Consider the following 14,577-nt stretch of genomic DNA (forward strand, 5'->3'; position numbering starts at 1 on the left):
TAATCGTGTCAAATAAAATAGTGTTTGCAAAAGTACATTCTTGAGCTTGGAAAATAAATTCTCCAAGCACCCTCAAATTTATTAATACAAAATAGAATGAAATGTTATCCAATCATTTTATTAAATTTATTTTTATTTTAAAATATAAAATTTTTACAATTAATAATAAATTAGTTTGCTTTTATTATTTGATTATGTAATCATTTTTTGTCATTGATACTTCTGATCAAATTTGATGATCTATCATAACAATGAAATATTTAGAAAAGAGGGATGAAAAAAACAAATTCTATGACAGGGTTAAAAAGGAGAAATGAAAAAATCAACTCTATGCTTTTATGTCAACTGACTAGGTACATTGTTAAATTTACAAAAATATTTGAATACATTGGATACAAAAATTGTATATATTTGAATACATTAGACACAAAAAAATTTAAGTTATGTATAAGTTGAAATGAAATGATTTTAATTATCAACATGACATTTCCATGATCCAGAGTAGCAATGTACATACATTTATGAATTTTTAGTATGTAATTTTTTTAACATCAATATTTCTCTTCTTTAACAATATCAATTTGACAATAGATCATGAAGTATGATCCCAAATATTGATTTTAATTGATGAAATTAATTGAGTGATTGCTTCAAATAGATAAAGAGTAGGTAGTGGAATAAACGATTCCTTTTATAAGATTGCTCCTACACCCAAGTTGGTCTAATGGTGGAGAATTTGTACCCTTGAAAGAGTGGTCATAAGTCCAAATCTTACATTGGGTAAGGTATGTACACCTTGTTTGTAGCACAGTAAGCCTGATATGGTGGACTATAAAAGAATTCATTTCCATTTTTAATATATTACAAGCCATCTATAGACCCAAAAACTGTTTGCCTTATACATGAACTATAAAAAAATCCATTTCTTAATATTAAATGTATGATAGTTTAAACTAAAGAAAGATTAAATAATAGAATAAATAATATTTTTTCCATTAGACTAATCCTCCTAATTTGAATTGGCAGCTCTTCCAATCCACCATACAATCTAATCTTAATATCTCCTCATATTTATTAAAATATCTATGCACATTAAACATTCAAAAATAGCATGTTCCTATGTGAAGCTAAATATATAAACCCCAAAAGTACATTACATAGGGATGTAAACCTAAAACTTACAGAATAGCCTCTATTGAAAATAGATACTAACACATGGTCCATTGACTTCCCAGGTACATGTTAATTTTATACAAAATTACAGAGTGGCCAAGAGCGAACCAAAATACATATTTCACTAGTATAGCATTGTATTAGGTGAGAGTTGGTCCATCTGTTCTGCACAAACTGGAGGATAACCATAACTGGTTAGAGACTTGCGAGAATCGAATTGACCGGCCACCAAGAGTTTCTTCATTCGAGCATTGTCCAAACTCTCAGAGGACACAGCTTCCACTGTTAAAAATTAGAATAAAAAAGGGAATCTGCAGAATAATTCGTTTTCCTAGTGGTGTGGGGGCTAGAATCACGAGGTAGGATAGATTGATTGAAAGGAACAGCCATTGATGGTTTTGAATTAAGCTTCACATGTAGAGTTGGACTGACTGACTGACTGCGCATCAATTAGTTGCTCTCCAGCTACGGCTCGGGCTGTCCCCCATCTGGAAAATCGTGCCGATTCCTTGTGCCACTCACTGACACTTGTACGCTATCATCCAAAACCAGTCGTGGCTTTGCAGAGATTTGCAAGCCAGCTGCACACCATACACACTAGTAGAAATCACTTTGGGGGCCCAACTTAAAGATCACCATGGACTCCCTCCCTAAATATGTTGTTTTGGGAGTCTAATAAAAACGCAGATTTAAAGGACCAAACCCAGTACTCAATTCACATATCGTGATGGGTATGTTTTTACTCGTACGACCCTTTTCTCAGGCTCACTGCACCGCGTCCTCAATAGTAAAGAGTAGGTAAAACTTATCGCGTCGGTGGGAATCCAAGGGCGATCGATCACCTTCCCTTCACTCCAAACTCGTATAAAGCCCATTGCAGAGCACCAACATTTCGCAGTGTACTCGGGCTGCATGGCACCAATTCTCGAGACTTGTTCAATGGTTCTTTTCTTCTGAGTTGGATCTCATAACTTCCTACAATGGAGTTGTCCACCCCTGCAAGAGGGGCATTGGTATTCTGCAAGATTTTCTTTTTGTTTGTATTGAGTATTTTGTGCTTTGCAATCCAGTCTTCTGCAACTTATGGTCATCCAAAGCCACCATACGCCTATATCTCTCCTCCGCCCCCTTCACCCATCTATAAGCCCCCAGTAATTCCTCCGCCTGTGATTAAGCCGCCACCTCCCCATACTATATCCCCCGTTTTACCGCCACCCACATTGCCGCCTAAGCCAAAGCCGCCTCCTTATGTGTATAAATCCCCACCGCCGCCACCTCATGGCATTTCACCAGTTTATCCACCACCCAAACCTCCACTAATTCCTCCGCCGGTCTACAAGCCTCCTCCAGTCATTCCTCCGCCAGTTCACAAGCCTCCTCCGGTCATTCCTCCACCGGTTTACAAGCCTCCACCAGTTTACAAGCCCCCTCCAGTTATTCCCCCACCGGTTTACAAGCCTCCACCCGTTTACAAGCCTCCTCCAGTTATTCCTCCTCCGGTTCACAAGCCCCCTCCCTTTATTCCTCCACCAGTAATCAAGCCACCACCTCCCCCCCACAAGATCTCTCCAGTTTACCCACCACCCAAGTCACCACCTTGCTCACCACCTTTCAAACCCCCGCCACACCATAAGCCTCCCCCACATCACATATCACCAGTCTATCCACCACCAGTTGTAAAGCCGCCGCCAAAACCAAAGCCTCCACCACATCACATATCACCAATCTATCCACCACCCGTTGTAAAGCCGCCGCCAGTCATCCCACCACCCATAGTGAAGCCGCCGCCAAAACCAAAGCCTCCACCACATCACATATCACCAATCTATCCACCACCCGTTGTAAAGCCGCCGCCAGTCACCCCACCACCCATAGTGAAGCCGCCGCCAAAACCAAAGCCTCCACCACATCACATATCACCAATCTATCCACCACCAGTTGTAAAGCCGCCGCCAGTCATCCCACCACCCATAATAAAGCCTCCTCCTAAGCCAAAGCCTCCTCCATATGTCTACAAATCACCACCACCTCCACACAAAGTATCACCAGTTTATCCGCCGCCGAAATCTCCACCCAAACCTACACCCAAACCGCCGCCAGTAATCCCGCCGCCAATTGTAAAGCCGCCTCCCCTAATATACCCTCCTCCTTACTTGTACAAATCACCGCCGCCGCCATATCACAAGATTTCTCCCGTATACCCACCACCAAAGTCCCCCCATTTACCCAAGCCAAAGCCTCCAATTTACAAGCCTCCTCCGGTAATCACACCTCCTTCACCGGTGTACCCAAAGCCTAAGCCTCCACCAGTTTACAAGCCTCCGGTTATTCCTAAGCCGCCGCCGGTGTATCCCAAGCCCAAACCTCCTCCAGTTTACAAGCCTCCGGTCATTCCAAAGCCGCCGCCGGTTGTCTACAAGCCGCCACCTCCGCCGTATCATAAAATTTCACCGGTTTATCCGCCGCCTAAGTCTCCATACTTTCCAAAGCCCAAGCCGCCACTTGCCCCAAAACCGGCGCCTAAGGTTCCTTCCCCCTACTATTACAAGTCTCCACCGCCGCCGCCGCCATATTAGATTGTCACAGGCCGCTCGAGCCATCTCTCCGCTAAATAAGGTATATTGTTATAGCACATTACGATTTTGAGTTTGTAGTCGTCACTAATTTCGATTTATAAATGTATTCTTGTTTTCATTCTCATGAAAATCTGCCATGGAAATCAATTATAATTGCAGGTTTGAGGTGTGAGTTAAGAATGCGGCTATACGCGTCAGCTCTTGCCTCAAATTCGAGGTGGATAGATCCAGTGCCGATGGATTTTTCACGATTTATGCTATGCGAAAGGACAGTCACTATAGAATTTTCTATAATCTATTACAGGAAACGAAAGGCATCCATGTTTGAAGCTTTTTCTAGTCCCAATTGTAATGTGATTGAGCCTTTATTAAGTATTTTCCAGTAGATCTTAAGATGTTATTAAGATGAACGATGCTTATTGTACTAAATGTAGATGTGTGTAAGCTATATTATTATTATTATTATGCTATTTAATAAAACTGTTTCGAGTGTTCTCACACAGGCTTCTATTTTGTTCTTTTGATGAAAGACTTACTAGATTACGTGGCATTGTTTGTGACTGTATCTCGATTTTTGGAAGAGCAACCTGAAATAAAAATTTAGGTGTGGCTTAGTTGAACTTGACAGTAAGTAGATGGCAAATAGACAATATATTTTCGGTACGATTAAGAATGTTTCTGTACATAACTGATTAAGAATGCATTCTGTATAATTAAGGTTTTTGTATGAATATTTGAAAATAATGCTCCATATTCATTGTGTAACTGTGATTGATTTTATTCTGATCTGGATGGATAAAATATTATCCTAAATACTAGATGGATGATTATGGTACCGAAGAGACAATTGATATGGATTCGTAGAATATGATACTAAAAGATGATGAAAGTGACAGTCAACATGGATTGTGGTGGAGGGGCATGTTTAGGACACGTGTCTCTGCGATGACGTTCATGTAACACTGTAACTCTGCACTCTGCACTCTCTAGTCACGCCATGATTAATGGGGTGACAGAGACCCATTTTCATAAAATAAAGCGATCATTTATCACCTCATTGACTTGGACAAGACAGCTGCCAAGACTACGCATTAACTTTTTAAATCCCTTTTCGCAGAGCCCAATGAAATTGAACATTTGGGCGTATGCCAATATGAACAAAAATTCGTCCCTTCGTGTGAAATTTCGTGTCAAAGGTCATTAAGCTGTGATTTGTCGCTTCAGCTACAGCCTTTTCTCAACAAGTTCGTCTCGTGAGTTAGATCTCTGATTTCGGATCTCACGGGTATAAAATAAATTTTAAACAGTTTGATTAAATTATGATACATGTCCTCAACGAATTCCTCTTTAAACAAATCGAATATACGAACAGCGTTATTTTGGGATGGTAAGAGATTAATTGTTCATGCAACATATATGGTTCTTTAAATCTAAACAAGCTCTCTGCCATTAAAGTTGACATTGATAATAAGTGGAGTGTTTATTTTTTCTTTGTTTTTAACAAGCAACTGTCAAATATTATATATCAATCTGTCAGTTTTTTCAGTCGGAATGTTTAGGCCATTTTGTTTATCGATATTAATATTTATTCGTATGCACATCTTTTATTAGTGTTTCATAAATAGATACTTTTTACTCAGACTCTATGGAAATCGATTGCCTGCTAGCTAATTTCAAGCACTCCTGACAGTTCTGAAAATTTAAAATTGCGTCGACAGAGAAATCTGGCTTGCCATTGAATGTTGGCCATTAAAATGTGATCGATATTATGCACAATTCTACCTCTTAAATGTTTTTCAGGATATCACCATTCTTTTAGAAAAGCACATTTTGCCACGCTAGTTCTGCACTTATGCATGTCAGCCATGTCATTCAATGTGTTGTTCTAATCTTTTGTCTTGGTAGTTGGAACTGAACATTCATTTTACCTATTTTTCACGTTGGTTGGAATTATGATAATTCGTGGATTCTGTATATTTAAAGAGCTCTTAAAAGTATTGTACGATCCTGTGTAACAACTTTTACAAATTGAAAGCATTTGGATTATTGTATCACATGTGGGCTGCGGTTATTCTGGCTTCAAAATGGACCTTTCTTACAGCGTGATAGCGACATGTTAGTCAATTGTAGCCGTTTATTTATCATTTTAATGTCGCTCACATAAAGAAATCAAATCTGAAATTAATTATATTCTCTCATTATTATCACTTTAATGTCGCTCACATAAAAAAATCGAATCTGAAATTAATTATATTCTCTCATTACAAATTCATCAAAATTATGTATGCACAAATAGAGAGATTGGACCCTAAATTGTTTCCAAACACCACAAACTAAAAATTATCACTAATTTAAGTATTTGTTACATAAATATAGAAATATTACATTCATCTTCATGGAAAAAACTTTTCCAACAAATCTCAAACTTTTACTACAAAATCACTCCAAATAAGATGAACACAAAATGTGCAAAACACCCAAAACACTAAAACCCACATCAAACTTGCATGGTTTGGTCCCAACACTTGAAAAGGGGTATGAAAAAAGAAAAAAAGAAAAAAGAAAAATCCACATCCACTCACCAAATAATAATGTTTTGAAATCAAAATAGTAATAATGTTCTGAAATCAAAATAGAGATAGGAACACTGCAAACTATTCACAATTGCACTTGCACAACAAAACATTAAAAAATATCGACATACAAACTCTTTTAGCACATTAGTAACATCCAAATGAGATTAAACTTAGCAACCTTTAGTATCCCAACTTCATATCACCATGAAAACCATGAACATCCTATCCACAAGCCTTTGAATCCAATGGTTTATCAACGATTGAAGGTTCAACAAGCAAATGTTGTGAGAAAAAAAGATAGAAATGCAAATAGGAAAAATGTCTAAGAGGGCATCCAAAACTCTTCATTTCTTATTATGAAGAAGCATTTCCAAAGGGAGACCAAAATCCCTTCACAACCAATTAATTTCTAATGGTTATAAAAGATAATTTATTCACTATTGTTCTACTAGACGGTTGACCTAAAACTCCAAGAAAGAGACCAATTTCTTATATTAATTTATTATCTAATCTAATAGTTATTTGTTCAAACCATGGAAATTGCACTAGAACAAATAAAATATTAAATTAGTTCATTAACTCCTCCAATGATGTCTTGTGACTTTGTCTTACTATTTTGAGACAATGGAAACCTATCAAAGCTAGGAGTGCTATATTTGGAAAAAGGGACATGATAGAGAGGATGGCATTCCTCCTCCCTAATTTATTGATCTGAATGAAGATTTTTCTTGGACATTTGTCCTATAATGTAGTGAAAATGGGACTCACTAGTCTAAACATGCAAACTAGGAATCAAACCCAATCCCACCAAATTACATTGGAGAACAACCAATAGGCCCAACTACAAACCATTGGTATGTTAGACAACTCAGATAACCAGAGGACAAATGAGAGGGGGGGGGTGAATTAGTTGTCACCAGATTATAGAACTTTAAGCATTCAAAACCTTATTACCGGAACACATAAACTCAATACCGGAATGCATAAACCAAATACCAAAATAACAGATATAGCAGTTAAGCATAAACATAAATCATAGAACAGTTACCATCCATCCAGAACACATGACACCAAGATTTGTATGTGGAAAACTCGGTAAAGGGAAAAACCACGGTGGGAAGCCTACCTGTGCAGTTAGATAATACTTCTGCAGTAAGTACGTGATTACAAAATGAAGGGGACTGCACATGCAGGAAGGCCAACAACCTATAGCGCACTGCTCATCACAAAAAAAGCCTCACCAACTACAGAAAACATCGGACTACAATCTAGAATGAAAATTGAACTGCAAGTATAGCATCTCCTATGCCTGAGTATAGTTTTGGTTAAGCTCAATACTAGAGGCCTTAAACCTCTCTTACAAACCCAATTCGATCACCTATGATTGACCAAAACCTCTGCATATAATTACAACATTATTCGCACACAGATAATCCCATATCTCATTTCCCATATGCCCATACCATACATGATCTACAAAGAGATCTTACATCATATTTATACTAACTCAAGACCTAAACAATTAGGTCGGCCACCTAAAAGATAATACAATAAATTCATAACATAAACCTACAATCCAATGATCAACCAAGTCGGCTTAGGCCGAAAACAATGTAAACCAATCATTAAATCACGTCGGTAATGCATTGGAAGCATCAACCAACACATTACATAAACCTGTCCATAACCTAGATAACACCGGACCCAAAATAGGTCACCATAAACCAAATCCAACACCACCGATCAATAGGAACACGAACAAGATAACCAACAACATCCTGAAAGCCATCTAGAAGTCACACCAACACCACTTATCACGTGCATCAAAAGATCTTCAACAAAGCTCTGTCGATAAAACCCTTACCAATTACCAAAAGGTTTCCTAGAACAAATGATAGCTCCTGAGTCATCAAATCCTAAACCAACTGATCGTGATACACATCTGAATAGCATGAATGACATATCCAAATCAATTCCACAAACCAAAGCATACCGGATCCTACCGGATCAATAACATAAACAACCACTCTACCAAAACCAATCGGAAACCAATAAACAACCAAAACAACCGGTGTTGCCATCAATGATAAAACATCAATGCAACACATAATCAATTCCACATTGCCAACAATCTCCCCTTTTGGCATTGTTGGAAACATTAGATGTGAAAAACATCCAAGTGCCAAGAAATGCCAAATAAGTCTCCCCCGATGGAAGACAACGAACAATCTCCCACATAATGATATAGCAATGAAGTTCTAATCTCTCCCCCTTACTAATATTTTATTAAGCTCTTTTTTTCACATATGTCTCTCCCCCTTTGATGTCAAAGAAAAATCATAAATCCACTAAACCACGCAGCTAACTACTCCCCCTAAGTAGTATCTCCACTACATCAATCCAAAATGAATAATAGCTTTGTACATGCATACCGGACTGATGCCAATCAACATCACTCAGGTCTCTACCGGAGGGGCAGAAACCCCCAATCTGTCTCTGAAGTACTCAAATGATTCTTTAAGCAAATGTTTAGTGAAGATGCCTGCAATCTGCTCTTTAGTGTTCACATAAACCAGTCTGACTTCATTTGCTTCCACCTTTTCCTTCAAAAAGTTATACTTGATAGATGTGTGTTTTGTCTTAGAATGAAATACTAGATTCTTTGATATATCAATAGCAACAGAGTTATCACAGTGAATAACTACCAATTTATTACAATCCGCCTTTATATCCTTCAACATTTGCTTCATCCATAGAACTTGTGTACAGTTAGTAGTAGCAACAACATACTCAAATTCAACAATAGATAAAGATGTACATGGTCCTGCTTTTTGCTAATCCATGAAACAAGTTTCTTTCCAAGAAAGAAAGCCCCACCGGATGTGCTCTTCTAATCATCAACATCTCCAGCCCAATCTGCATCTGTATATGCACTTAATGTAAAGTCATCATTTTTAGGATACCACAAACCATATTTAGTTGTTCCCTGCAAATACTTGAAAATCCTTTTCACCGCACCGACATGTTTCTCCCTAGGATCACTCTGAAATCTTGATACAATACAAACTGCATTCATTATATTCAGTCTAGTCTGAGTCAGATATAACAAACCTCCAATCATAGACTTCTACCTTATAGGATTTACCGGTGCAGATGCATCTATCTTTGACAATTTCTCACTTGTAACCATAGGTGTACCAACCGGTTTAGAATTTTCCAACCCAAATTTCTTCAACAACTCTCTAGCATACTTAGTTTGACATATCAAAATACCTTTATCAGTTTGAGTAATCTGCAAACCTAAGAAAAATCTCATCTCCCCAATCATAGACGTCGCAAATTCATTCTTCATATTGTTAGAGAATTTCATACACAACTTATCTTCACCTCCAAAAATGATATCATTAACAAAGACTTCAATAATCAATATGCCATCATCAGTGATCTTATAATATAAATTGATGTCAACATTACCTTTAGTGAAACCAAGCTTCAAAAGATATTTATCCAGTCTTGTATACCAAGCTTTAGGGTCTTGTTTCAATCCATATAAAGTTTTCTGTAACCTACAAACCATGTTTTTGTCATCTAAAAGTGAAAATCCATCAAGTTGCTCAATATAAACTTCCTCTTCAAGATCTCCATTCAAAAATGCACACTTAACATCCATCTGATAAACCTTATAGTTCTTATGTGCAGCATAAGCAATAAATAATCTCATAGTTTCAATCCTAGCTACCGGTGCAAAGGTTTCATCATAATCAATTCCTTCCTTATAAGAATATCCTTTACAAACAAATCTAGCTTTATTCCTCACAACTTGTCCATCTTCATTCAATTTATTCTTAAAAACCCATTTAGTTTCAATAACATTCTTATTTTTAGGTCAGGGAACTAAAGTCCATGTGTTATTCTTTTCTATCTAATCTAATTCTTCTTCCATAGCTTTTATCCAACATTCATCTTTACAAGCTTCAATTACTGATGTCGGTTCAACTTGAGAAATTAAACATACCTCATCCGATGTCAACCTTCTTCTTGTCACCACTCCTTTGTTTTTGTCTCCAATGATCTGATCTTCTGAATGATTCAACCTTACATACATAGGAGTCTTTTGATTTTTTGTTCCTATGTCCTGATCTTTAGTTACTCTTGAATTTTGTGATACTACTAGAGTAACTAGTTCAACATTTTGTTCCGATGTAGGTGCTACCAGTTCAGTTATGATCATTTGCACTGCTGGTTCCTTCTCATAAAATCTGATTTGACTTATGTTCTGCTCATCTACCTTGACATTTGTGCTCTCCACAATTCTCTGCAATCTTTTGTTATAACATATATATGCTTTGCTTTCATTAGAATAACCAAGAAATATTCCTTCATCATATCTAGGATCAAACTTTCCAATGGAATTAATATAGCATTTACTACCAAAGTTTATGAAATACTTAAATATCAGTGTATGACCAAACCATAACTCATAAGGTGTCTTGTCAGTGTCTCCTTTCATATGAACTCTATTGAATGTGTATATCGACGTGCTTACAACTTCTCTCCAGTATACATGAGGCAGATTAGCTTCCATCATCATAGTCCTAGCTGCATCCAAGATAGTTATGTTCTTCCTTTCCACAACTCCATTTTGTTGAGGTGTCTAGGGTGCAGACAACTGTCTCCTTATCCCATTCTTCTCACAATAGCTGTTAAATTCACCGGATGTAAATTCTCCACCTTGATATGACCTTAAGCATTTAATCTTCAATCCTATCTCTGTCTCAACTTTAACTTTAAAGATTTTAAACTTTTCAAATGCTTCAGACTTCTCTCTTAGAAAAGTAACCCACATCAATCTTGAATAGTCGTCACTGATTAGCATGAAGTATCTATCACCCTGAAAACTTTTGATTCTAGCAGGATCACACAAATCAGTATGAATAAGATCAAGAACATCATTAGATTTGTCTTGTATACTCTTAAAAGTAGTTCTGACTTTCTTTCCCATTTGGCATTCCTTACATACCGTATTATAGGGCTTTACAATCTTAGGTATATCTCTAACTACCTTAGTAGAACTGATCTTCACAATGCAATCAAAATTCACATGACACAACCTATCACGAACCATATTTATCTGTAATTATTTATTAGGAAAATAATGCTTATTATTTTTGTTTATGAAATTGAAATGAAAAGGAATTGTTAGTGAAATAAGACAATAATGAAATGATTTACATGCAAATGAATGATCAGTATTATTTTCATTATGAAATTGGGATCGTCATTGCTAATGAGCAATTGAGTGCAAGTGAATGCAAGAACATGTGAACACGAATGAAGGCGAGAACATGGTTCAGGTGGAGTTGTTTTATCTCTTGGACTTTGCTAGAATAGATGAGAATCTCACACACCACATTAGAATTTATAATCTACATCTTGCAAAGATAGATGATTTAAATGACTTTATTTGAGTGTTTGTTTAAGTTGGAATGATGAATTTGGAATGAGTAGTTTTAATTGACATTACTTTAATTCAAAGAAAGATTGATTTAAATGTTTGTTAAATGATTATACATGTATTTTGATGTTGTATGTGCATCATGTGAAATGGATTAAATATCACGCTTATATTTTCACTTCTTGATTTTTAGATAATGATATATATAGACACATATAAATGTATATGTGTATATAAGGATATACTTATACAAGTATATACATATATACGTATATGAATTATATGATGTCTTGAAAAAGAAAAGATAATTAAATTTGAATTGATTTATTATGATAGTTATATATGTATATATATTTTTACGTATTATATATATGAGTTCGAATAATAATTTGATCACACACACACACACATACGTATGTAATTATTATATATGTAAATATATATTTTTGAAATATTGTACTTATGTGTTCACTTTTGTATTTTGGCAATAGTATGTGTATATATATATATATATATGAGTTCAAATATCAATTCAATCTTATACATGTATATAAGTATATAATTATAATGTATATATCTAATTATCGTGAAAATGAAATTATTTTACTTCATGAATTTTGTTAATCATTTGATATTATGTATATATATACATATACATAATCGTTTGATATTATGCATATATACATATACATAATCAATTGACAATATATATTATGGTAGCAAACTTATTTTATAGCATGTTAATAATGACTAAGCATATCACATAGTGGGAGTCGATTACAAACACTGACTACCCCACGTAACCTTATTTGTAGTAGAAGGAAGTCTATAGTGTATAGACTCTATTAATGGCAACTAGTAATAAACAACGAGTTAAGAGAGAGTCGATATTAATATCGACCATGCAAGCAAACAAACACTTAGTGTTTGAGTGGAACATGGACTACAAGTTGAATACGGATTATTATCAACGTGGGTATCCAAAGTTGTATGATACACGAGCTGTTGGGGGTGAATATAACTGAAACCCAGTGATAACTGTTAGTCGACGTAACACTTGGCCACAATTAGTAAGCATGGAGCCATACGTGGGGGGTGATATGCCTTCACTATAATGACAACTGCTACTTGATAACATAGTTAGAATTCAAATGAAAACTATTGCTATAACCATAACAAACATAGGTGTCAGAGATATAACTTAGATAACAGTCCACCACTTAGAGAGATTGGCTCGAAAATAGGAAGAAATATAGATTGGATCAGTATATATAGACCACTGTTTTGGTAAAACTTGGAAAGAGGATGGTATTGGAAACGGGGAGAAATATGCACAGTATAGTAAAGATAGAACAAAGAATAGAGAACGAAATATAGAGTAGTGAATAGAGAAGAGAGGTGAAAGAACAGAGAGGAGATAACTCAAGGGATTAAATAGCATAGAGGTTTGGAAATCTAGACGTATTGCAGACAAAATTGGAGAAGATCATCACTGATCATATCAGACTTGAATCAAATTTTAGAGGTAGGCTCTTAAACGAGCGATAGATTGTTTTATAATTAGAGAAAAGAACAAAATTATCTTGAGAGTTGTATATTTTAGATCATTAGTAAAGAAAAGAGTTTAATTTCTGAATTAGTTCCTTGTAATAGAGGTCATGATGATTATTTGAAATTTCATTGAAAAAGCCATATAAGTATGTGCATTATAAATTATCATTTTATACCCGTTATGGAAAATTACTAAATTCAGTTAGTTGAATTCATAAATCATGGGAAACACATGTTAGTATCGAATTAAACATGTTATTCAAGAAAAGAAGTAGCTAATAAAAAACATGTGGAAAAATAGAAAACTTATGCACTCTAAACACTTTAAATTTGAAAGCATAAGATGCATGATTACGCTATTTGGATTTTATGAGAAAAGATAAAAGAATGTGTACTCATGATTTCTATTTATGAATTTTACTTTTATCTATATGCTAAATATGCATACATGTGTTACACCTTCTTATTTTTAATTCTTATCCTTGATTTACTTGAAAAGATAGAAGCAAAAGATTGCTTTCTTATTGGATATAATTGATTGCAAAAGAAAGATTGTTTCTTCTATATTTACTTGAAAAGATAGAAGCGAAAGATTGTTTTCTTATTAGATGCAATTGGTTTTAAACGAAAGATTGTTTCTTCTATATCTCTTAAACGAAAGGTTGTTTTCCTTAAGAATGTAATTTTATCATGTGAGAAATGGGAAGCTAGACTTGAGAAAAGAAAGATTGTCTTCTATGTACTCCTGATTTTATATGATACTAGAAAATCTAGATATGTTTGTGTTTGCGGGAAATTTACCTTCCAAGACGGGTGCCAAATGTGGAATCATAGAGAGAATACTTTGCTTTTCCAAACTATATTTTATTGCTATGCATGGCATTATACTCGACCGAGTAACTTATTGACCATTGAAATAGATGGATTTATTTATGCCCTTTACCATATCCTTGATTGACCTTGCTTGTTTCTTAATGGAATTAGAAAATAGAAAATACATGTATCATTCTAGGCACACACCAGATTCCATCTTGTCTATCGAATTATTTTTGCTAAGCAATTCGTGCAAGGTTGGGTATTCTTGATTGACCAAGAATTCCGGGGAAGTGTAAGCTTCAAGGTTGGGTGGAAAAAGCACCTGAATCTTGTTCTTATCTTCATTCTAAAGATTGCATTGAAGATAGCTTGGATTGCAGATCAAAGGATGCATCTCATCCTTTACTTTGTATTTATCTTGTTATATGAA

The 14,577-nt window shown here is 35.5% G+C and overlaps 1 protein-coding gene across 1 annotated transcript; it reads left to right on the plus strand.

Moving 5' to 3' along the window:
- Positions 1–1,860: 1,860 nt before the first annotated feature.
- Positions 1,861–4,249, plus strand: LOC131063129 (proline-rich extensin-like protein EPR1). The gene is made up of 2 exons (XM_057996895.2): positions 1,861–3,789; positions 3,909–4,249. The coding sequence occupies exon 1, from the start codon at positions 2,154–2,156 to the stop codon at positions 3,747–3,749; it is 1,596 nt and encodes a 531-aa protein (XP_057852878.2). The 5' UTR covers positions 1,861–2,153; the 3' UTR covers positions 3,750–3,789; positions 3,909–4,249.
- Positions 4,250–14,577: the final 10,328 nt, after the last annotated feature.

Source organism: Cryptomeria japonica, chromosome 11, assembly GCF_030272615.1.
Source record: "Cryptomeria japonica chromosome 11, Sugi_1.0, whole genome shotgun sequence".
Classification (NCBI taxonomy): Eukaryota; Viridiplantae; Streptophyta; class Pinopsida; order Cupressales; family Cupressaceae; genus Cryptomeria; species Cryptomeria japonica.

What these genes read in the sequence shown, in the direction of transcription:
- LOC131063129 (XM_057996895.2), top strand. Translation starts at nt 2,154, where the DNA reads ATGGAGTTGTCCACCCCTGCAAGAGGGGCATTGGTATTCTGCAAGATT.